Below are 24,733 nucleotides of genomic sequence, written 5' to 3' on the forward strand. Positions count from 1 at the left end.
TGCATTTACCCCTCTGCCAGGTGGGGTGTGTTCAGGAGCCGGGCTCGTCCCTGCCCACCTGGGACAGGGCTGCCGCCTCCCGCCGCTGCAGCTCCGCCGCTGCTGCCCGGGCGGGGCCCGGCCCGGCGCCCGCAGCCCCCGCGCCGCCGAGGGAGGGACCGGGGGAGGGACGGCCGAGCTCCGCCGCCCCTCTCCCGCCCCGCCGCAGCCCCGGCCGCCCCTCACGGGCAGCGGGAGCGGTTTCGTGCCCGGCCCGGCTCCGTGGGGGGCAGCGCTCCGTCCCTGCCGCCGCCAGCCCGCCCTGGCCCCGGGCCAGCCGAGCACGCAGGTGAGGGCAGCCCGCGGCAGCGGGCGGGCGGGGGCCGGGGTGGCCGGGCCGGGGAGCCTGGGGGAGCTGCGGCCTCCCGGGGCGATACCGGGTGCCGGCGGGGCGGGACTGGGCGGGGGTGCTGGCCCGGCAGTGCCGGCACCCCGCGGGCCTGCGGCGGACCCGGGCTCGGCTGGTGCTGGATCTCGGGAGCACCTCCCGAGCACCCCTCGAGCACCCCCTGAGCACCCCTCGAGCACCCCTGAGCATCCCGCGGCGGGCGCGGACACCTCCATCTCTCCCGGGTGGGTTTTGTGTCTGTCCGGTCCCTGGCCCCGTGTGTCCAGTGACCTCGAAAGGAGCGTGTGAGGTTCCCTGTAGCAAACACGGCGCAATGAGTGCCCTGATGTGCCTTTTGTCTCCTGAGCTGTGGGTAAAGCTGGTCAGACCTCGGGGGAGCGAGGCTTTAAGTTTTCTGCTAGAATTGGCTGCTGTGATGCTGAATTACCAAAATCACCTGTCAGTCTCTTATTGATTCCTGTCACATACATGAGTTTCCTTCACAAGTGGCCAGTAAAAGGGCACCATGTGGAAACAAATCCGACTGCTTGTTCCCTTGTCCACTGACAATAATTGACTGTGCATATGCGATGGGAAGACAGAAGCTCACTAGACATTGTCGCTCTAGTGAGGATGATAGATGATGAACCTCAAACATCACACACTAAACCGGTTCTGTTTCTGAATACAATCCAAACAGTAGGTTTTTCTGTGCCCTTGGGCAGTCACTCTGCCATATATAATTTTCAAGTTTATGGGATATCCTTTATTTGACATGCCACTGCATTTAGTAGCAGAGATTGCTACAGTGTGATGATGTGTTTCCCATAATCTCCTTTCTATATTGTAATTTTTAGTTTATGTTGATTGTTGTTTGGGGTTGTTTTTAAGTATGGTTGCATGCTGAGTGAGCTAAGATCTTTAGTTAAGCCGCATGCAGTGACACACAGGTCCCTCTTCAGAGTTATTTCGTTCGGCATGCTGATGTGCACTTTGTTTAAATTCTCCTGTGCAGTACGGATTTGCCTTCATTTCTGACATACTGGGGTGTCCCTGTTAACAGGCTGAAGCACCAGCTGTCAAAATGCATCTGTGAAATTGGCACAAATGAAAAATATTATTCAAAGTCACAATAAGCAATACAGAGCTGAGAAGAAAGACTGTTTTAAAGAAAACTAGATTTGGAATGTGAAGTACCCTGTCAGCTGCTTCAGTTCTGACCCATTGTAGGTTGTAAACCAGAACAGAACTGTGCATCTGTTAAAAGTATGGTTATACTAACAAGTAAAAGCAAATTGCTGGAACCTCCCAGTTAATTTCCTGTCATCTGATCAACGTACCTTGTCAGGGCCATGTTCTTATCCAGTTCCAATAAAATGGTAAAAGAGATTATCTTAATCCACATCACTTGGTGTTCAGCCTGAAAAAGATGGCCTTCATCCATGGGACAGACCAACAACTGCCTGACCACAACAGCAGCACGATTCCTTGCTCCCCTCCAAAATGATCCAATGAAACATGCTAAAGATTATGTCCAAGGAAGAAGGTGGGTCACTGCAAATCTGCTGAAGACTGCTGGTTGCAACAAGTGGTAGTTGGAGGCATAGGTGCTCTGACAGGAGCCCAAGACCTGTCTTGTTCCTGGTTGCTTTTCATGAGTAGCCAATGGAAGAGGGTAATTCCCCATAAAAATTAATTTTTCCTTGACAGCAGTAGCAGCTGTTACACTAACAAATATGAGCCAGTTTTAGATAAGTGAGCTGTAGAAATGATGCCAGCTGCCTTTGTGTTAACACATATACTTATTAATCACATATCCTTTATGGCAGACAGGTATGTATCCACTGGTTAAATTAGTCTCTGTACACAATAATTACTCCATTACTACTCAATGGGGAAGTGACCCAACTTTTAATTTTTGCTTCTAACAATTTTCTTGCTCCAGCAGTCAAGTGCAAGCTTTTCTCCATCCTGCTGCTTGTTTTATCTTTGTTAGGCTGGAAAGAGCTTACACATCTCTTCAACTCACAAAAATGAAGTAGTAGCCATGAGATCTTTTGCTTTGTTTCTACCACCCCTCCCTATCTCTTCTCCTTGCCCTTTACTCTGCTGACTTGCAGGACTGGAGAGGATGAAAGCAATCAGCTGTGTTTACTACAGTTGCATATGGCAAATTCAGCTGCCAGCTAATTACTGAATTCACTGCTCAGCATTCCATGACTTTATTTTATTTTTAATTTGGAAGTGAAATGGAACTGCAAATCTATTTTTCCATCTAGGTCTCTGGACAAGATGGGAAATGGATTAGCGAAACCCAAGCACCTGAGGCAGCCAAATAGGCACGTGGCAAACCTCGCTATTGGCTGTGCTGCCAGCCACAAGTTTCTGATGGACCCATGCCTAGGCATCAATGTGATCAATGGGCAAGCCGATGTCCTCTGCAGCAAGGTACTTGAACTGGAAAAGGAGCTGAAGAGAAAAGAGCAGCAGTTGCAAGAGAGTCAAAACCATGTTGCTGAGCTTCAGGAACAGCTGGCTATGCAGACTAAGGTCATAGCAGAACTCACCAAGGAGCTTCAGAGCAAGTGTATACAGTTGAACAAGCTGCAGGATGTTGTTAGCACTCAAGGAGAGCACTCTCTTCAGCCTTCTCCTTTTAAAGTTTCTGCTGATAGAAGGAGAGGAGCCAAGGAAGGTGTATCTGCAGAGCCAACAACACGACTGTGTGATTTGAGCAGGCAAACCATGTTTTCCCTTGAAAAAGCAACAGTCCGAAAGGATTCCAGGTGAGCTTGTTTCAGAGGGCTTCTGTGTTTGTGTTACAACATTATTACTCTTATCATAATTATATCCTCTCCTCATGATAAATCAGGATTAAAGTGTTCATCTTTTTCATGTAGGCTTTGCAGCTGTGATAGATTCTGGTTGAGTTTGTGGGTAACTTTAACCAAGAATCATCTGTGTCCCACAGACTTCAGATGAAGAGTGGTGGGTAGCCTCTGTATTTCAGATGAGAATCTAACAGCTTTTTTGGGATTTATCATTGCTGCCAGCTTCTTCCTTCCCTCCAGCTTCTAAAAGTCATGGTGTAGGAACTGAATTTTGCTTGTTCCTCTTTGAAACCCATTACTAGACTCTGACAGACCCAGAAATTTCTTTGGTCAGAGCTGACCTTGCAGACAGAGGTATCAGACTGGTATCCTTAAGCATAACTTAGACCCTCTTTTATCTTGCAGAGTAGACATAACCTGAGAGTCTGTTTAACGTGGTGGTAGCCAGACTCTACCTAGACTTCAGCCAGTGACTTTAGCACCTTCAGATTTGTGGGGAGCTTTATTATTCATGGCTTATCTGAGTCTGTACCATAGTAGAACTGAGAGTTATGAGGCATGTTTCTCATCCATCATGTCCAGCACTGCACCTTAGAGGGTGCCTTATGAATCAGAAAGGCTGCCTGAGTCATCCCAAAAGAGCTGAGAACTTCAGCTGGCTGTGCTCTTCCAGAGTAAGGGAACTGCATTAATATTTTATCACAAGTACCTGGGTAGCTTAAATCATAGTTTTAAGAGTGTTGTGCTTGTAACCTGTCTTCTCCTTGGCACGATCCTTGTACTGCAGTCCACCACGTGGGTTTTCTAGGGTGCTTTCAGAGACAGAATTCTAACAGCAGTGAGGATTAAAGCCAGGAGAAGAACCAGTGAATTAGCAAAGTGCAGCAGCCAGAACCAAAGTAAGTATTGCAGCTTAAGCAACCCAAATGTAATTCACATCATTTTTTGATGTCGTAGTGGTCAAAGTATTATTTGATCTCCCAAATATTTTGGAAGCCAGCACATGCCGAAAAAGGCATCACACATCTGTACTGTGCATTGCTATGCCTCTAAGGCAGATAAGCCTGTGATACACATGCACTTGTGTAAGGCACCATCACCTTGCTGTTGAGACAGCCAAATGATGCAAGGTGCAAACATTTGGTTTCCTTACCCAGTCTGTAAATACTGTAGTAGGTCAAGTTCAGGCAGTTCAGACACGTAAGAACAAAGTGTAACCTTCATTGCCTAGAGAATTCTGTCTGCTATAATTAGCAAATACTGAACCATTAGCCTGACAGTGTCTATAGGGGTGCTTGGAGTTGCTGCTATCAGAAGCTGCCTCGTCTTTACAGAGGAAGGGCTTAATGCAGCCCCACTGCTGCGTAAGGCAGCTTTAGTGCTGCTGCACAGTTGTGAAAGGAGCTGTCTCAGAAGGAGGGGAAGCTCCGTGCTTCTTGAATTTGCATTGTTTCCAGAGTGTCACCAGTCCCTCTCAGAAATATTTGTAAAACAAATCTGGCACAATTTGATGCTGTTCATATGGTGGGGGTTTGAGAGCCATACTTTTGTTTGGAGTATCTCAGCATGAATGATTTTAATGAAAATTTAGAAGCATAGTCTCATCTTCTATAGTTCTGGAAGCTTTTGTGGCTCATTTTACGTATCAGGTTATGTGCAATTACTGTATTTTATTGCAGTATTGTATACATGATGCAGGCCAGAATGAATCAAATTAGCAAGGTTGGTTCTAGATGAAAACTAAGTTAGAGCTTATATTCCAATAACCCCATTGCTTTCAGCAGAAGGTAAGTTATGACCCCTGTTTCTAAATACAGTCTTCACCGTAGCTACTTGGTTTTATTTTCCTGCCTCATCTCATCACCTTTATTTATTTTCAGTCATTACATGGCTAGTAACAATGTAAGTGTATTTACATGCCCTGGGTTTGTTCATTCCTGGATTATCCTCAGGAGATTTTTCTCACATAACCTAGTTTTAATGACAACCTCCCATTGCTTTATGAATACAAACAAGAGGAGGCCTTAAATGCCTCAGAAATCTGCCAGGGTTTTCACTTTGTCAACATTAGGAGCGTGGGGACTTGAAGGCAGAATTTATCTTTCACTCCATCAGTAAAAGAAAACTAACCAGCAGGGCCATAAAAGCCTCATCAGTGTAGAAGTTGTTTAATTGTGTTCTTTTCTAGTGTGGACTTGAGGCACTACTTTATAGGATGCCCTTGAGCCAGAAGACACTCAAATCAATCAGAACCCATAGATTGCTAGAATGCATGTATGGCCTGCTTTGTTTCAGCTGGTTAGCCATCATCCACAGATACATCCATTGTTTATTTTTCCATGTCTTCTCCTTCTTAAAATCCAACCACCGGGCTCTGCTGCCAGGAGCTCAAATAGAGACAGTTTGTGTCTTTACAAGTCACCTATTTATATGCATTTACAACAGGAAATTATGCAGAGACTGTCTCAGGGAGCAGTGAGAACAAGATTGTTTGATGAGATTGTTCCACCAGGTGATTGCAGCACAGACAATTCCCTCACTAACCAGGCTACCATCCCACAAGGTCTAAACAAGGCAGGCAAAGCAGTGTGTTAGAAATGAGAGGAATCCTCGAGAGGAATGAATGCTTGGTGAATAACAAACCCCAGCCATGCTGGGCATTTAAACTTTGTGGTTTTTTGTTTGCAACCAGTGAGAAGAGGCTTATCACAGATGCTCTGAATAAAAACCAGTTCCTGAAGAGACTGGAGCCTCACCAGACACGAGACATGGTGGAATGTATGTATGAGAGGACGTTCCAGCAAGGGAGCTACGTCATCAGACAGGGAGAACCGGGAAATCACATTTTTGTGCTCAAAGGTGAATATTGCTTACTTGTAGAACTCACAAGTGCAAGAAACAGGAAGGGGATTTAGGAGGCTTTGCAGGAAATTGCAGTGAGGGTGTTTGTGCTCCTAAATAATTTGTCCCTGTGGAGGGCAATGCAAGTTTTACTTGTGACTTTTATGAAAGAGAGTGAGAGCAATAAAAAACATCTTGGAAACATGAGTCTTGATTTAATGTTTTTTCATGACCTTTTTAATTTCTGAAAGCCCAGAGGTGAGCAATTCCTTTCTGTTGTAGGTGTAGCCAACCCTTTCTTCTCCAGAGGAAAACAGGTATTACTTAAAATACAGAGAACTGCTCAATGGTGAAGCCACTCCTGAAATAAACTTACTTTTCAATATTCATAAGATACCAGTTTTCTGTGTATGGGAAATTGAAAGATGAGGTCTGCATTCATTGTTCTCAAAGCTGTGGGGTTGCTTTTTTAAAAGGAAAGACCTGCTTGGGTTTTTTTTGGGGGGGGGAAAGCAAACAGCAAGTCAAACAAAAAAATTTAGCATAAGAAGGCTTTCCTAAAATAAGGCCAGCAAGTCTTCAATCATTTGTGCCAACCACTCCTGGGCCTCAAATTGCTGATCAGCTATAGTTTAACACCTGGAATTTGCTCCTATCAGCAATAAGCTCTTTTATAATTTCGCCATTAAAAGAAAAATAAAATTGTGATTAATTTGCATATTTCATAAACTGGGGACCACTAAAAGTCCTAGAGACTCATATGAATTAGAGCTCACACTATAAGGAGTATGTTCTGTTGAGTCAGGAACGTTTAAACAGGAGCAAACTGTTGGAAATGTTGGAAAGCTCATTTTCTGGCTTTGTATGGATGGGTTAATTGGAAATAAAATGATGGTAACTGTGTTAGGAAAACAAAAATGTTTCAGGAAAAAAGAAGAGGCAGGATTTGTGATGGTGTGGTCATATTCTTGTGAAACAAAATGATAACACTTTGAAAACAGCTGAAATATCAGAAAAGAGATGTGCCAGAAAAAGTTCCAGGTGTACATCAGAACTTTTCTTGAGGAGATGGTGTGTGCCTTGGAGAGAAGAGGGCAGAACTTTCATAACATGTTTAAGGGAAGGGTTTTTTGGGGCCATAAACTGTGAAGAGGATCAGACTTTCTTTGACTTTTGCTAGTTCAACAACTTCTTGAATGAAGATTTAATCTGCTTTTAATTTTTCTGCCCTCTCCTTTGCATTCTGCATACATATACTCATACATCTATATGAAGAGATCAATCATGAGTAATTTGTCCTGTGATCATTATTTTAAGACTTCTTGCGTTACACCGTGCTAGCGTATCTGAAACACAAGTGAGTGGTTTGTTGTAGGAAAGGTTTATCCCATCAGGATTTAGAATGGCCCTCCCTTCCAGCACATCTGTAGATTAGCAGCACATTTTAAAAAAAAATAAATCTTTACTAGTTTGTACGTGTGTTTCAATGCACTTTTTGCATTGTTGCTCTCATTCCTGTGTTCCAGGGAGTGGCAGAGTCAGAAATACATTGATTTGTTTTCCATTCACTCTGTGCAGCTGAGCACACGTTTAATACCTATTATCTTGGTGATTTTTGACAGAGGGCAGTCTGGAAGTCTTTCAGCAGAATAAACTACTCTCCTCAATACCTGTGTGGACAGCATTTGGTGAACTGGCCATTTTGTACAACTGCACACGGACAGCTTCTGTGAAAGGTACCAGAGGTTAAATACAGCAATGTTGCTCAAAATGAAAACTGTGGATTTTTTGTGACATCCCTGTGATAGCCAGATTTTCTTTGAAGTTTTCATTTAATAGATGTTTGCTTTTCTCAATTATCTACAGTAAACTCACATATTTCTTCCTTGAGTTCTTTCTGCTTGGGAACTTGAACAATACTATGCCATGAATGTAGTTCCCTCTCTGGCATAACCCTTGATAAACAACCAAATTGTGTTGGTTAGCCTGATCTAACAATAGTAAGCATACTAACAACTAGGGCAGGATTGTGTTTTAATTTTGGATGCTTTAGTTGAGGTGGTGGTCACTGGCTCTTATGTTCCTGTGCCAAATGCAGTGCCAATGATGAAATTACAGTGAGTTTGAGAGCATATTAGAACCATGGTATTTTAGTAGAGAGGGTACAGTCTAATTCAAGAGGAAATAAAATATGCAGGAATTAGTTGTTTCTGTGCTTCTTTTAGTTCTGTATCATCATTATGTTGCTGAGTCTTGCCTAGATCCATTTGCAGCTGGCAGTTTGGGGACTGACCAGGATGGAGTTTAGTGTTGCTCTGATACAAATATTCCTCTTCCTGCATAAGACCAGGTGTACATCCATTAAATACCCCCTGATCCCCTTTCCAACATGCCATAACTGCTCTGTGACAAACAATTAAGTGACTAAATATGGTTAAGTTCATAATTTTTCCACTTTCCACCATTCCATAAATAATACTTTTATTTGAAGACTACTTTTTGTTCTTGCCTAAATCTGCAGGCACTTTGTGCCACCAGTAAATATGAAGAGTTCATGTTGACTTTAAAAGGAGCAAATAGAATAAAACAAGAAGTTGTTTGCTGTAAAAGCTTTTGGTCTTTCTTCCTGAACCCAGTTTAGGCACTTAATCATTGCTGGCTAGGCAGATGGAAGTTATTACATGTAATCTGTTTTTGTTGCTGCCTGATAAACAGAACAGCATCAGTAATGTGATTATTTTTCTTACTAACATGCTGTTCTAATTGAATATGTTCCCTATTTTTCTTTTTTGCCTGCTGTATAGCATTAGCATTATAAAGTAGTGTTTCTGCATAATAAGATGTCAAGCTGCTTTAGGCCTTTGTTAGCATTAATTGGTTTTGAGGTAGGACAAGAATTGTCCAATTATGGACAAGGAAATGTATTTGAATACTTGCAATCACTGCAGAAATCCACCCCTCCCCAATGGCTTCCCTGTGATCCTTGTAGAGGAAGAGCAGTGCATGTCATAACTGAGCAAGAATAATAAACACACATGTGAAAACTCTCCTATGTTGGATCTCCTGACACCCTTTTCCTGCAGTCCTTGAAAACTCACAAGTGAAGAATTTCATCTAAACAGCATTTCAGCGGCTGCTGCTGCTCAGCAGCATCTTCAAAGGCACTAGCTGTATTTGAAATTGGCAATGTGATTTACCCCTACGTTTCTGAATTTCTCTATTTTTTTTTTATCTCATCTTTGAGATTGCAGGCATTTTTCTAACTGCATTAACTTCTTCATTTAGTTAAGTTGCAAGATACAGGAAATACATTTGCAATAGGTTGGATACTTGCCATGTTTTCTTCATGCAAAGTAAACTGAAAGATGTTACCTAGGGGAGAAATAAAACCAAAGTAACACTTTTGTTCTCCCATCCAGCATCCAAAAATATTTTTTGATTAATTTTGATAGATGGTAGAGCATATGTGTATATTGTGTACAATGAGAAATGACTGTGCTTCCTTTTAAACCTGGCATTTTTGTTGCCTGAAAAAAATGATTCTGTTTTGATGATAAATGGAGGAAATCAATTACCCCAATTTTTTCTGTAAATTTTTATCTCACAGACAACACAGTTTTGTTCTTTCTTAGGGCAGAAGGAAAACTGCTGAATATGGTGTAGCATCTTTTAAAAGAAGAGATTAAATTTAATAGAATCGCCTTTTGCTTAAAAAAATAAGAAGTGTTCTGTTGTGTCAATGGTTGCACTCAGAGGCTGCTTAGTGGTTTTCATCTTTGATGCTGAATCCTGTGCTGCTTACTGTATTAAAGGTTTAATTATATTTTTAAATGAATTATTATGATTTTGATCACCCTTTATTCTCTTATATAATAGTTTGGATGAAAAGTGTGTGAGGATCACAGTTTTAAATGAAATTAAATGTATTTATTGACCTCTGTTATTTCTATCTTAGTGCAGGTCTCACAAACATCTGCATATAACCTGAATTTCAGTTAGATCCAAGCCACAGTATTTAACATCATAGGTATTGGAAAACCAGCCACGTTCCTGTTTCTTTCAAATCAGCTTCTTTGTATTTTACAGCTTTTGAGTGAAGTGACTGTCCATGATTAGGGTAGATTTTCCCAAGTGTCATTTTCAGCGTTTCTCAGCCTATGGAATTGCATTTAAAGTGCTCAGTAGAGCAACCATTTGGAAATCTATTCCTTACTTTAGTGAGCATTGTTTAAGTGGGAATTGAATTATTTTAAAGGTCTGATTACAATAGGTGCTGGATATTTTAAAATTCAGCCTTGGGCCTTGTGAAATAGCTAGTCTGTCTTCTAGTATGCATTGATGCTGTAATATCATCCATCAAATAATTTGGAAACATTGCTGATTTTGTTCTTTTTTTGTTTTCTCAAAGCAATCACTAATGTTAAAACATGGGCACTGGACAGAGAAGTGTTTCAAAATATCATGAGAGTGACAGCACAAACCAGACAAGAGCAGTACAGAAACTTCCTCAGAAGGTAAATATGATGAATTTCTGTTTCTGATACTGCTTTGTGCTACTTGCTAAGGTGCACAACAATACTGTGCCTGTCTTGTAAACAGAGAAAAAGGTGCTCTTCATGCAAATACAGCCTCAAAAGCCTGAACATTAATTTAAGATTCATAAGAGTATTTTTCCATTTTAATTGTTTTTCTCCTGCATCACACTAGAAAACTTCAATAGTTCAATTCAAAATTGAATTAAATTCAATTCAAAATTGAATGCCTTTAAGTCATAGCATAAATATATAGGACACTTAGAGGTCTAGAATTTAAAACAGTATAATAAATAAAGTTAAGTAAATCCTCCAATGAGTTGTTAGTTTGCTGCTGGAGTAGATTAAGGATTATTCCTTATCCTTTGGAGATTTGAATATGAGATCTGCATCTCTCTCAACTTATGAACGAATTCCAACATAAATTGCTAGGAATCTGCAGAGCTGAATAATTCTCTCCTGCAGGGAACACTGAGAGTGGTGCCACTCTTCTCCTTAGGAAGATGGGGAAATTAGAGGTTCCAAGCCATAAATAGCTGATGTAATATTTTATCTTTTTAGCACAGAATGAGCATTCTGTTATGCCTTCAAATCAAGATGCCAAGCCTGGCCATGCATAGAATGTCTCATGTATTTTCACATTACTCTCCACCTCTGACTTCTGTACACACTTCTTTGCTGAGCCTAAATAGATAGAAATTTCTATAATTTCCTAACTTTTAGAGTCTGAGTGATCAGGATGGGAGGTTTTTCTAATTCTTACCAGCAAGCTCACAAAGTTTTAATTATATTTGGATTATCTTTCAATAGCTATCAAAAGAGTACTGAAGTTTTTACCTTTCATTTTGTAGTCTCTGCAGTGCACTTGAAAATATATTCTTGAATTGCTATAAAGTCTTGGGTTTGTAATTGCTGGATTCTTTTTAAATCAATCCTTACACCCACTGAAGTCCTCCCTCTCCTGAAATACAAAGCTGATTTACAAACTGACCAATGTTTGCCATATTTCTAAGTTGTGTGAGTTTTGTTTATCTAAAAACCAGGATGAGAATGCTTGAACCTTCCAAATTAAGATTTAGTTGTGTACTGTGTTCACCACTAGTTTAACTAGTTATAAAATGTGACTGTAAAAATTGCACAGATGAGATCATAAAAAAATAGTTACTGATAACTACTTTGGGTTGTGGGGGCTTTTTTTTTGTTTCTTTTCTGGAAGTGTGTCCCTGCTGAAAAACTTACCTGAAGATAAATTAACCAAGATCATGGACTGTCTGGAAGTGGTAAGATACTGTTAAGTTTTTCTAAATAGTATTCAGTAAGCTTCCAAAACAACAAAGAAGAACACAGCAAAAATAAAAAACAACCAAGCTTTTTTAATGTGAGAGTGATTTTGGACTGATTGAATTCCAGGTTGGCAGAAAATAATAACATTTAGAGACATAGAAGTAAATTATATTTTTCATATCAGAGGAGCCAAGCAAGTAGTTAAGAGAATTTGTGACCTATCCTTTATTAAGTACAAAGTTTTTCTCCAGGACTGTTTTGGTAATTAAATTTACCTCTTTGTGATGTGGATATGCAATACTTTGGTATTTTTTGGACCACGTGTACTGCAGTGTACGGGAAGAAGGCAGTAGGTCCCAAAGACATGAATCCAGCCAAATATCTGCATGCCTTAGGGCTCCATTTGCCAGCAGCCTTTGAAGGTAAAGGCTTGATATTTAACCAAAGCTGGGATTTTGTTCCAAGGGCAGTGGTAACTCTTTATTCTTTTTGCATGGAGCCATGAAGGATACAGGAAGTTAAACATCAATGAAACATCCACATGTGTTAAGAACTCTGCATAGTAACCTTTCAAAGATTTATTGGACAATATTGTCTCTCACTTGCCCCCCACCAGGAGTATTATGACAAGGGAGATTATGTTATTCGGGAAGGAGAAGAAGGAAACACCTTCTTTATAATAGCAAAAGGAAAGGTAAGGTATAATAAACTTAATTTGTAAAGTAACACGTACGAACAGTTGTATCTCAAAGGCTATCTTGGGGGGGTGTGGTTTTCAGTAAAAATGGTGTAGAGTGTTTTTGCACATGTTTTTAAGTTCACAGTACCAAGATAAAAGCCTGGAGCAGCCTTGCAGAGGTTCAGGGAGCCTAATTTTCTGTTCACAATGAACCCATGTTACACTGTTCTACTTAAAATGTAATTAAATTGTGTCCTGAAGCCTCTTGACACTGTGGCAGAGATGTAAAGTTAATTTTTTTGTAAATGAGATTTGATCATACATCTTCTCCTAAATGGTGCATTATCTGATGGGCAAAACATAGGCTTGTGAAAAGTCTAAGAAGTAATGGAGTCCTGGGCTTGATGGAGAATGGCCTTTGAGGTGTCTCTGAATCCTTTCACCCCTCAGCGGATACCTTGGAGGCTGACACAGGACTCTAAAGAATTAAATCAGGAGAATTTTCCTCAACAAACTTCCAGTTTCCAAAACATCCCTGTGTCTGTAGATACTCTAGTTTGTTTTCTGCTAACATGGGCATCAGCAGAATGTGTTACTGTGGAAGCAGAGCTTCAGGAGGGGAAATATTGGTTAATGCTTCTGGAGTGCTGCCTATTTAGTTGAGAATAGAAAAAGTTCATATGACATCTGCCCACTCTGGGAACTGAAGTATTTTTCAGTCTCATTAAAAGGTGGCTTTTTCTGCTCTGTTTCAAAAAGAATGAGGAGAAAATGTTGAGGGGTTGTCAATAATGAATATATTCCTTCTTCTCAGCAAAAATCGGAGAGGTGTCAGGGAATGTTTGGCTGTAATTATTGAGAGGAGGGGGTAACTAAATGTATCTAACTCTTTCCTCAGCGTTACTGAGTTTAAGACATTTCTGAAATACACAGAGAAGAAAGAAAATAATGCAGTACTTTTAAACTTTCCCTTACAAAATTTTTGTTCCTGTACTTTGCAGGTGATAGTTACCCAGAGTACTACAGACCACTCACAGCCTCAGGTGATTAAAAATCTACACAAAGGAGATTACTTTGGAGAAAAGGCTCTCATTAGGTTAGTTCACACCATCTGATTTGTGATGTGTAGGATTTCAAAATCCTGTGTGTCATATTCTATAACTCATGGCTGTTTTGAATATAATCTTTCTTTTGATTGTGAAATCAGTAGATGAAGGTAGTGGCCAACTTTGTGCTAATGTTTTAAGGGGTTGCAGAGAGAGCTTGAAAGCTTACACTGGCATCTACCTTTGGTTTTCCCTGCAGAAGTCAAATTCTGGCCCTGTGCACTGTGGCTTTTTGTTAATACTTCAGTAAAAACTGTGGTGAGAGCTTGTGCCAGGTGATTTCAGAATAGATAAGGTCCATTGTGACTGGAATGAGCTTTTTTCCATTGCCCATGGCAGTAAGAAACAGGAAAGGAGTCACACAGCACATATTTACATGTGTGATTGAGTAGGGAATCACTTGGGTTTGGGAATATTTGATATCCAAGGACCATTTTAGAAATAAGTAGTAAATCCTGATGTAGTGATAATTACATTTCACCCTAATTTCTTGGATGGTTGCTAAGGGATGTTGTGACCCAAACCCTATTGAAACTGGAAAAAACACTGTGCTAGGCCATAATGATTAGTAAAAAGCTAAATTTTGTGTTTGGTTCATCAGCATTAATCCAGGTACAGGCTGCAGAGGCCTTTGAGGAGTTTTACCTAGAGCAGCTGTGACCCTCCATGAGTGCAGTGTGAGGTACTGTGAGGATTTTGATATGCTTCTGAACTCTCCTAATGTGTTTCAATTCTCAGTGACGATGTCAGATCAGCAAACGTTATTGCAGATGAGTACAATGTGGAGTGCCTCGTTATAGACAGAGAGTAAGTACATTACACTTCAATAAAAGACTTGCATCCTCTTTCAGTAGGTTAACGTGACTTTCAGTGGGTTAATGTGACTTCACTGTAAGCAAAACCACAATGTTTCCTTAAGTGAATCCTGAGCGAGTGGTTGTGCTTTAGGAATACTGATGAAGAAAGGCTGACAGCAGGTGCTGGAGCACAGAAACTAAAGAGTAGTTCAGAGTTACTCTTTTCTTTCTGTCTTTGTTGTGGTGATGTTTATCCTGATCTCCTGGATCACAGGTTCCTAAGGCCTGTTCTTGTCAGTGAAGACCAGCGCAAAGAGGGCGTTCAGTAACTCTGTCTTCTGTCACCAGAGCCCCTGCTCCATTTAGTAATGGGTCCACATTATGCTTTGTTTTCTTTTTGCTACTGATGTACTTGAAGACACCTTTCTTCTTGTCCCTGACATCCTTGGCCAGATTAATTCCAGATGGGCCTCAGCCTTCCTTGTCTCATTTATATTTACCCTGACAACCTCTCTATATTATTCCAAGTAGCCTGACCCAGCTTCCATGTCCTGTGTGTTTTCCACTTAAGCCTGAGTAATTGCAGGAGTTCTTTATTTCTAGACATTTATTTTCCCCAATTGCCAGATGTCTTGATCATTTCTTGAGCCTGGAGGAAGTGATCCTTGAGTATCAACCAACTTCCACTAGGTCATGACTTAAACGTTCAGCAGTTGATGATGTTTCATTTGTGTTTTTAGGACATTTAATCAAACGGTTGGAACTTATGAGGAGCTGCAAACTTACCTGGAAGGTTATGTGGCTAATCTGGCCCAGGCTGATGAAAAGCGACATGCAAAGTAAGTCAGATCATTTGTTTGTTGTATTGTTATAGCAGGTAATTATAAAAAAGAGTGATAGATACATAAGCAAAATCATGGATGGCAGTTGAAGGAGATGGACCCCTAGGAATGAGAGCAGTCACTGTAATAAGATAGTCTGGCTATGCTTATGGAGCCAAACAAACTTTTTCTGATGCAAAAATTACATAGAGTCTCAGGGTATTGACTTCCAAACACAAATTCACTCTACTCCTGGAAAACTGAGCACAAGCAGAGCAAAAAAAAAAAATAATAATGTTGTGCTCAAATAGATTTTGCATTTTGATGGTAAGTTCTTTGACTGGTAAAAACCCCTAAAGGCCAACTTTAACTCCAGGCTGAGTTAAGGAAATTGTATTACCGTGCAAAAGATCCTGTCATTTTCAAAAGAAAGAAGCAGACATTAAAAAAACCAGTTTATTTTTAATGTTTCAATGTAGCACTGATGGTATTGATATCTGCTTTTAGCTGTGGGCCACACTTTCAGTTTATGTGCCTCTGATTTCAGTCTAAGTGCTGCTGGAAGGTTTAGCAATGTGTTTTTACTCTGTTTAGAAATAGAGATGCACTCTTATTTCTGACTATCCTCCTTGAACTGGTAGAACTGTACTTGACTGGTACAGTCCTTCAAGCATTGCTTCTCCAGCTTGGAGTGCCCAAACTTTTGCAGCTTCCTGCAGCAATAGGAATCTCACCGGGGATCAGATCTTGCTAAAATATCTGTCGATTCTACTCAGTGAATTTCGGTAGCATTTACTTCCATACGATTCCATTAAGATTCTGTTAGGAAATAAGAAGGGTTTTCTTTCCTCCTTCTCCTTTCCCACCTCCCCTTTCCCCCTTTTCCATTTCCTTTTCTTTCCTTTATATAGGATCACTAAAAGTAATGACAAGGAAAATCACTAACCTATGTTAATTTTCTTAATGCAGAGGAAGATCCTTCTGTGGACAGTTGACCAAAGAGGTGTCTTTGGAGATGATAGAGCTGAAGGAGAAAGTAGCCCAGTTCCCTCCTTCCCCATTCCAGAATTTAGAAGTTGTCACAACTCTGGGTGTTGGTGGGTTCGGAAGGGTTGAGCTTGTAAGAGAATGTTTTAAAATTATTCATGTAGCTCTCTGTCTTGGATGATTGATTTAGCCACTGAGTAATGTGAAGGATTTTGGTATTCTATGTGCTTATGCCCCTCAGGCAGAAATAATTCTCCATAAAGCAATGCATAGTTGAACAAAAAACATTTCAGGACTTAGGTGTTTAAAGAAGCAAATCCATTCTTTTGTGCCTCTGTCTCCAGCTGTTAAAAGTGCTTCCCTGGTCACTAGACATAGTCATCAGTTTGTGCATGTGGAGTTTACAGATGTGCCTGCCTGCATTATGTCCCCTGAATGGCAGGCCTTTTTCCAGGAATCTGCCTGGACCTGGAGCAATCTGAATGGCACCACATAGTCTGTGCTGTTAGAACTGCTTCTGTATGCCCCAGCAGCTCCAGCCAGCATGAGCTATCTCTGAGCTGAGTTCACTGGGAAATTTCCAACCATTTGCAATGGCTCTTTTGAGTCATCTTCAATAGCATGAACAGCTGTGCTTCTGGGACACCAGGAGCTTCATTAGCCCAGAGCTGTAAATTCCACTCGCTTCTGGCTGAGTTGCAAATGCCTGACAAAAACCTGAATGCTTTTTGTGCAGGCTGCTGAAGGTAATGGTAAATTAAAGGAGACTTTGTGCTTTTAGTGAAGTCAATAATCTTTTACAGTAGTTAGACCATCAACTGTTTCATTCTGATTCATGCTTCACAAAAAAAATTTCCACGCTAGAATTCTACTGTAGCATCTGAATACTAAGCTAAAAATTGAATTCTCATCCAGCTGTAGAACATAGATATCTGCTTCCTTCATTTCCAAAAAGCCCTCTGTTACCTTCCATCTTTTTATTGCATATTGGATAATATTTCAGTGTAATGCAAAATTATTTGTAAACATTCTTTCTAAACTGCCTCTCCTTTTTGTTCTTTTGTATTATGCTGATGATTAGAAATCTTAGATTGAAATTGGGACCCACTGTGATAAAAACTCGTTGTAATATGTAGTACCTATCTAAGCTGCTGCTATGTGGTATACATAAAATGAACAGAGGGAACATTTCACTTTACAAGTGGGACTGGGAAACTAAAATATCTGATGCTTGGCTTGAAATCATACATAGCAGCTCTGCAGAAAATCTGGAATTTGTCCCTTGTTACAGCCATCAATTTCAGTCCTGTGCTGTATTGAAAAAGATGGATATCAGTGGATCTACTGAGAACAATTTAGTAAAACATCCTTTCTTTGCCTCATGTGTTTTCACATTCATTTTTATTCACAGGTTAAAGTTAAAAATGAGAACACGGCTTTTGCTATGAAATGTATCAAGAAGAAACACGTAGTAGACACCAAACAGCAAGAGCATATCTATTCTGAGAAGAAAATCCTTGAGCAGATATGTTCTCCATTTGTTGTAAAGTAAGTTGAGTCTAAGATTTCCTTGACTTTGTCCCCTGGGGCAGCACTATTAGGAATGAGGTTTGGCACACATGAGTTCTGGAGGAAAGACACTGCAAGTCTCACTTTTTATTTTGCTTTTCCTAAATTGTTGCTGGTTGTCTCCACAGGCTGTATCGCACATTCAAGGATAACAAATATGTGTACATGCTCCTGGAGGCTTGCCTTGGAGGGGAATTGTGGAGCTTGCTGAGAGACAGGTAACAGTAAACACAGCATAACCTTGCCCTTTAAAGTTAGCCTCATGTGGCTACTAAGTAGATTCTCAATTTAATGACGTTTAGTTCAAGTTTGCTTAATATTCTGATTGTTACATATTATCTAGTTAATAACTGAGGTGTCTTCAGAACTTTGTTGTGATAATTTTTGTTCCAGAGGCAGCTTTGATGAATTTACTACAAAGTTTTGTGTTGGGTGTGTAACAGAGGCTTTTGACTATCTGCATCAAATAGGAATTATCTACAGAGACCTGAAGCCAGAGAATTTAATTTTGGATGCTGAAGGTTACATAAAATTGGTAAGATGTAATCCATTGCAATGGTATCCTTTTGTGCCTGTATCCTGTTTCTTCGCAGGGGGGATATAAATAGACAGCACATAATTACAGAACCAGGATCCTGGAGTGTAGTAGCTCTTGTGCTAGGGCATTAAAGAGGGCAGGCTTCTCATGGCACAGTGAGAAACAAAGGCATTGCAAAGCCACTGCAAGTCATGGACAAACTGGGAAATTGCAGCCTCTGAGAGCTCTTGCCACAGTATAAACAGCAAAAGAAAAAAATCTCTCAGCAGTCAGTTTTATTGTAGGAACAGAAACTACATTTCTCAGATGCAGGATTACCTCCCTGTCCAGCCTCAAAAAATCGTAGGTTCAACATTCATTGATTCAATTTTTACAGTCATGAAAGGGAACACAGAAAAGAACTCCTGCCATGTTTTACTGTGACCATGAGAAGTGCAACAAGAATACCCTTCAGAGAACGTGAAATATCCATTCTGAAGACAATGAGCAGCCCACTGCTTTCCAGGGACAGTACATCTCATGTCCTCAAGGAAATCATGGGTTGTTCTTCCCAAAAGGAAAACAATTCAGAAAATTACTTGTGCTAATAAATGTATCTGTTTTATAACATTCAGTGATCCAGTGGAATTACCTCTCTCTCCTTCACAACTATTGTGTGTGGTTGTTCTAGCTGTAAACTAGCAACTCTGGGACCTTTGCAGGAGGTGAGGAAGCAATTAAGACCTTAAGGCTTCCCAGTGCAAAACTCCTCTGCATTATGCAGCATATGTTGATTTTGATCAGGTTGATTTTGGATTTGCAAAGAAGATTGGATCAGGGCAGAAAACCTGGACATTTTGTGGAACCCCTGAGTATGTTGCCCCTGAAGTCATTCTGAGTAAAGGCCATGACTTCAGCGTGGATTTTTGGTCCCTTGGGATTCTTGTGTATGAACTCCTCACTGGCAGGTAAGTAACTCCTGTTCAAAGTTCTTACCTAGTTTATGTGCTTTTAAAAACCTTTCCAAGGTTATTTTTAGACATCCTTGCAAAATGATGCTTCTTTATGCATGTCTTACCTTCCATCATTTCAGAAATGGTGGTTTACATATTCTCAGTTCTGGCTTATCCAGGCACAAGCCATAATTGGCAGGTATGGGGCTTCTGTAGCTTCTGCTGATGTTTCCTGTGAGGAACAAGTGACAACAGACTGTTCTCTCCCCCATTAGGGGGTGGGTGAACTGAAGCAGGGCTGTCTCTTTAGCTCTCTGCACTCTTCCATGACAACTCTTCGGGAATGCTCAGTGGCAATACAATGTGGAAGCTTCTCTGAGTTAGGCCTAGAGGGACACGTTGTCATGCATTTCACCTGGTACCTACAGAAAGTTTCTCGGCTTCAAGCCTTTCCATTATCTTAAACTGATAAGGCTGAAAGGGTGAGGGTTGTAAAAGTAGGAAGGTGGGCTTTTTTTCCTATATTTTTTTCTATATTTTTTCTATATTCTCAAATACTTGCTTAGATAAGTACTGGCCACACCTGCTCTTGCCAGATGTTCCATTTATCAGTGTTGCTTTCTTTTTCTAGCCCACCATTCTCTGGGGCTGATCAAATGATGACATATAATTTGATTCTCAAAGGCATTGAAAAGCTGGATTTTCCTAAAATAATAACAAGGCGACCTGAGGATTTGATCCGCAGACTCTGCAGGTAGGAGGGGCAGTTTGGGGCAAAGCCCAAGTGTGGATAGATTGAGCTCTTTTAGGACTCAGACTCAAGCATTGAATTCCTGACAACTGCTTTTGGAATTGTTATGCATGGCATGGTCTATTCTGATTATATTCAGTATGCATTGCATGCCCCTGAATGTGTCACACCTCTGAGTCTGCAGAGGCAGCAGAGGCTCTGGGCTTTCTGTGTAGCTGGGAATTTTTTATGAAACACATCTTTGGGAAAATTTATTAAGTGGGGGCTGAGGAAAGAGCTAAGGAATTTGATTTTCAAATCAAGCACATTGTTTAAAAAAAAAAAAAGCTTCCAAAATTACTTAGGCATATAGATTCTACAGAAAACATAGGGCACTTAAAGACTGGCATAAGTCCTTCAGAAAATGAATGGAAGGTGGTATTTCCAAAGGTCCAGCCTAACTTAGTGGCCTGCACAACCTCTGGCTGGTGACACTGACTTTGGATTCCCAGCTCCTGTGGGATTTCATCCATGGCACTGGGAACAGTCTTCAACATTCCTGTGTACCATGTTTGAAAGGATCTTTGTAGCTGTAAATTTTGATCTGCCTACTTTTGTAACTCAGACGTGCTGGCCAGGGGAAAAAAAAAGGACGTGCAACTAGAACTCAGCCGAACTCAGCCAGCTGGTTTCTCTGTGCTGCTTCTCACAGCTGAGTAACACCGTTTTGGCTTTCTAGAAGGTTTCTTCATCCTCAGAAAAAAGGAGCAGTGATAAACACCTCATTATATCTCCTCATGAGGCCACATGTTTTATGCAAGCTGCATCCCTGTGCAACTGTTAAATATAACCAGTTAGGACTTATAAATGCTCTTTTAGGGATATTTCATATATTCTTATCCTTACTCTTTTTTTGTTTTTTGTTTGAGGCAAAACCCTACAGAAAGATTGGGCAATCTGAGGAATGGAATAAATGACATCAAGAAGCACAGGTAAGCAAAAGAGACTGCCAAGAAGAAAATTTGGGGTTTCATTTGAAATATTTTTAATATCTTAGAACCCAGACTGGTAAACTCATAGACATCTCTGTTGCTCTTGACTATATTTGCAACTATAGCAAGCAACAATATGAACATAAATCCTCAGCATGATTATCTAGAAATCTTATTTTTTATTGGTTTTGCTGCAGGTTGCTGATGTAGGAGTTTAATCCAGTTCTCAGAGAAATCTATGCTGGTTCAGCATCTGCTTCTCAGACCTCCTGACCCTTCAACGGTTGCTTTTTAAGAATGAGTAGTTAAGGGCTCCAGAGCAATAATTTTAGGGTTTTGTCCTCTTTCTTGTAACAAAGAAAGTCTTTCTCACAATGAATTTTTCTAATGCAAGTCTTTCTTCTAACAAAGAAAGCTCTCTGTAAATTAAACATTTTCTTCTTTCTATCTGAGTTGTTTCTAAGCCCTACACTTTGTTCTTGGGGAAAGCAATTCTTTGATTTTTCTGCTTGTCTCCCTCTTCTCGAGCTGTAAAAAGGGTGGCATTCCAAGGAGGCACACAAGTCTCTGCATGGCTGTATTTCTGCATGCATTAACCTGCCTGTCTCTGCACCTCCTCCATACAGAAGTGCCAAAGTGCCTGGTGGCCCTGAAGCTGCCCCTGCCTTGTACGGCAATGACGGTGCTCCAGATTCATCCTTCTAACTGTGTTGTTACAGGAGTTGGCATGAAAAAAGCTTCTTACAGGCCTTGTTCACGGGATTTTCAGCTCTTTGTGGTATAATGTCAGAAAAGAACCTGCTTTTCTCTTTTGGTCTCTTCCTGTCTGTCTTCCTTTTTAATCAGGTGGTTGAGTGGTTTTAACTGGGATAGTCTGAAAGTGAGGAAATTAACATCGCCTTTAAAAAGAGAGGTATTGGCTTTGGCTTTTTCAGTATCATGATGCTTTACTAACCAGCTTGGCTACAAAGGAGAACTGATGGTGATAGCAAAATTCCCCAAAAATGCATTTGAATTATTACAGTTCAACATTTTTTTGGTGAAAATTGAACGAAAGAGAGAGAGAGAGACAGCAAGCAATACATAACTTACAGTCAGTCAAATAATGGAAATATTCTGCCTGTGTAGTTTGCACTACATTTTCACCATTACTAGAAAAAATGGTGTTTGGTCAGAAACTAATATTGAAAAAATATATCTCCCTTAGTAATGGGCACATTATTAAGGTGCACTGTTGATATTACTGTGAAGAGTACAAATGTGTTTTCCTACTATTGAGTTCAAACACATCCTTGAGTAAGCTCCCAAATTTAAATGGCCTATTTGTTTTCACCCTAAAATGAAAAAGAGACTAAGGTTAAAGCATTTGAAACTCACCTTGATCTTAATTTGAAACAAAAATTAATTCTGAGGTCTGCTTTGAGTAGCTATGAGTGTAGATTTGGTCTTAAATAGCATCCAAATTGTACAGTGTGGCCCTGTTTTCTTACTGAATTAACAGGGGTTTGGGTGAAATCAAGGATTTGACAATATTTGGGAAGTCCTTTTGTATAAGGAGGCTAATTCCACTATTCTGTTGTACAATGTAATTACTGGAGGGATTTCTTTTAAAGAATGAGGAATTGCATCCATTGAAAGACATCATCTGTATCATATTAGCCTTTCATTTCCATGTTGGGAGCAACAAAAATTATGCATAATCAATAGAGAACATTTTCAAAAGGTAGTTTCTGAAACACCCTTTTGTTTGTGTTTTCAATGTCCTAGTTGTCTGGACCGACTGATTACAGCTACTTTGACAGCTATCCACCTGAAGTGGGAAGCCCTCCAGATGAACTTTCAGGCTGGGACAAGGATTTCTGATCATTTTTCCTTCTGGCACATTTATAGAGACTCATAGGCATCAGTTCTACCTTATTTCTTACTTAAAATGAAGTTACACAAATTATACAGCACTCCCTGAAGAACAGAAGACAGTACGGGACCAGAACTTGTTTGGATAATCCACCAAAATCTGTGCATTTTATAACAAGGGCATGCATTCAGTCAGCAGCTGTAACCTGATTTTTTTTTTATTTTATTTTATACACGGTGTCTCTGTGAACATTTTCAGACACCATTGATTGAATCTATGGTTTTGCCACTAAAAATATTACTAGCTAAAATTTTGATATTAATAAGGTTACTATATAGCTTTTCTTGGGTGGAGAGGATGGGTATCAGAAGCCAACAGTTGTGACATTTGTCAGTAGCTAAAACTATAGGCACTTAGTTTTCTTTTTCTCTGCTGTGTTTCGCGCTTTTCCCCCAAAATGTCCTGTATTGCATTGATCCAGGAATGTGTAGAAAAGAGACTTTTACTGAAAAGTTGATCTGATTTAGCTACAGCTAAAAGGGTGTCACTGTGTAAGCTGCCTCTGTCAGTCTAGTTTTGCACCAGGTTGAATATGTGAGACTGGTCAAAGGAAAAGGTGTAACATAACAGAAGTTGCCTAGAGAATCAGACTGTGGTGTACATTTCCCTTACTGCTTTAAAGAGCCATGTGCCTTTCTTAAAATATTTTGCTTTTGTGTAGTGCGAAGATAAAACAGATGGACAAAAAGCTTTTACTTTGCCGGGAAAAAATGCAGATGGATGTTGTGCATTTGTGGCTTACACAGAAAAATTCTGCTGCTCTGTGTTATGAATCCCAACTGCTGTTGAAATAGGGGTGTTCCTGGGTTTCATGCTGGGTTTATGGGATGGATGCATCTGCAGCCACTGCTTGGATTTATTCCAGCTCCTGCTGAGACTAAGTCTAATCTAAATTTCCATACTGAAGCTGCCATAGCGTTAGCGCATTTCACACGCTGGATGGAAAACCTCCCGGGCAACTTGTACTGTGTGCTCAGGGTTTACTTACCCATGGCTGCTGGATCATCTCCCTAGCTGCTGATCATGACTTTTCCCACTGGGAAAGGGAAAATGAGGGAGGGAATGCCACAGGGGCAGTTCTGTGGTTTGTTACATTGTTGTAATTATTTTTTGCTGGTGGGTGACCATCGCTTTGACAGCAAATCAATTTAAATATTTTGTATAACCTTCAGCCTGAATAAGGCAATAGAATATTTTCCATTGAATTTAATGAAGGTTGGATGGAGCCCTTGAAAGAAGACACTACACATGTAGCTGGTTTTGTTTCTCTGCCTGTTTGCAAATTATTATGGAAACTTGCAGCCAGCAAAGCCTGTGCAAAGTGGAATCAGAGAGGGTGGAGCAGAGGCTGTAAGCTGGGACTGTAGATATAATAAAACTTAATTTTATTTAGTAATACCAAAGACTAAATTTTATTTTCAGGATTCAGATGAAGCACTAGACATTTGGTATTTGTGTTTCTCCGTGCATCTGTCTTTCTCTCATAAATATTTTTATTACAGTCAAAATAATATTGTGCCAAGTTTTATAAAAAACTTTTGAATGTATTTTTCCATTGTATTTATATGTAGTTTCCTTATATATATATATATATCTTTTAAAAAAATGATATATATATATATGTTTTTAAGTGAAAAAATATCTGTATGATGTTTAGTGCAGTTAGCATTAAGTTTTTGCAGCTGTGGGATATATTTCCTTTATAAAGTTTAAATTATAGCTTAAATAAGCTTAATAAACTTAGCTTGTTTATTTGTGTGCAAATAAAGTAAGCTTAAAATGTAACTAGAAGGACATTAATTTTTACAAGCA

The 24,733-nt window shown here is 40.1% G+C and overlaps 1 protein-coding gene across 2 annotated transcripts; it reads left to right on the forward strand.

Annotated features, from left to right (window-relative positions):
- Positions 1-206: 206 nt before the first annotated feature.
- PRKG2 (protein kinase cGMP-dependent 2) lies at positions 207-24,434 on the forward strand. Of its 2 annotated transcripts, XM_088056334.1 has the most exons (19): positions 207-328; positions 2,647-3,153; positions 5,891-6,057; positions 7,662-7,775; positions 10,448-10,553; positions 11,788-11,851; positions 12,472-12,549; positions 13,536-13,630; positions 14,379-14,447; positions 15,178-15,276; positions 16,228-16,378; positions 17,657-17,793; positions 17,943-18,032; positions 18,208-18,349; positions 19,136-19,299; positions 19,916-20,038; positions 20,944-21,006; positions 21,853-21,919; positions 22,774-24,434. In XM_088056334.1, the coding sequence occupies exons 2-19, from the start codon at positions 2,660-2,662 to the stop codon at positions 22,867-22,869; spliced, it is 2,319 nt and encodes a 772-aa protein (XP_087912460.1). In that variant the 5' UTR covers positions 207-328; positions 2,647-2,659; the 3' UTR covers positions 22,870-24,434. The 2 variants fall into 2 exon arrangements, with proteins under 2 accessions (XP_087912460.1, XP_087912461.1); XM_088056335.1 differs by lacking the exon at positions 21,853-21,919.
- Positions 24,435-24,733: the final 299 nt, after the last annotated feature.

Source organism: Pseudopodoces humilis, chromosome 6 (assembly GCF_049639895.1).
Source record: "Pseudopodoces humilis isolate 2021_Gansu_Grassland_sample_001 chromosome 6, ASM4963989v1, whole genome shotgun sequence".
Lineage (NCBI taxonomy): Eukaryota > Metazoa > Chordata > Aves > Passeriformes > Paridae > Pseudopodoces > Pseudopodoces humilis.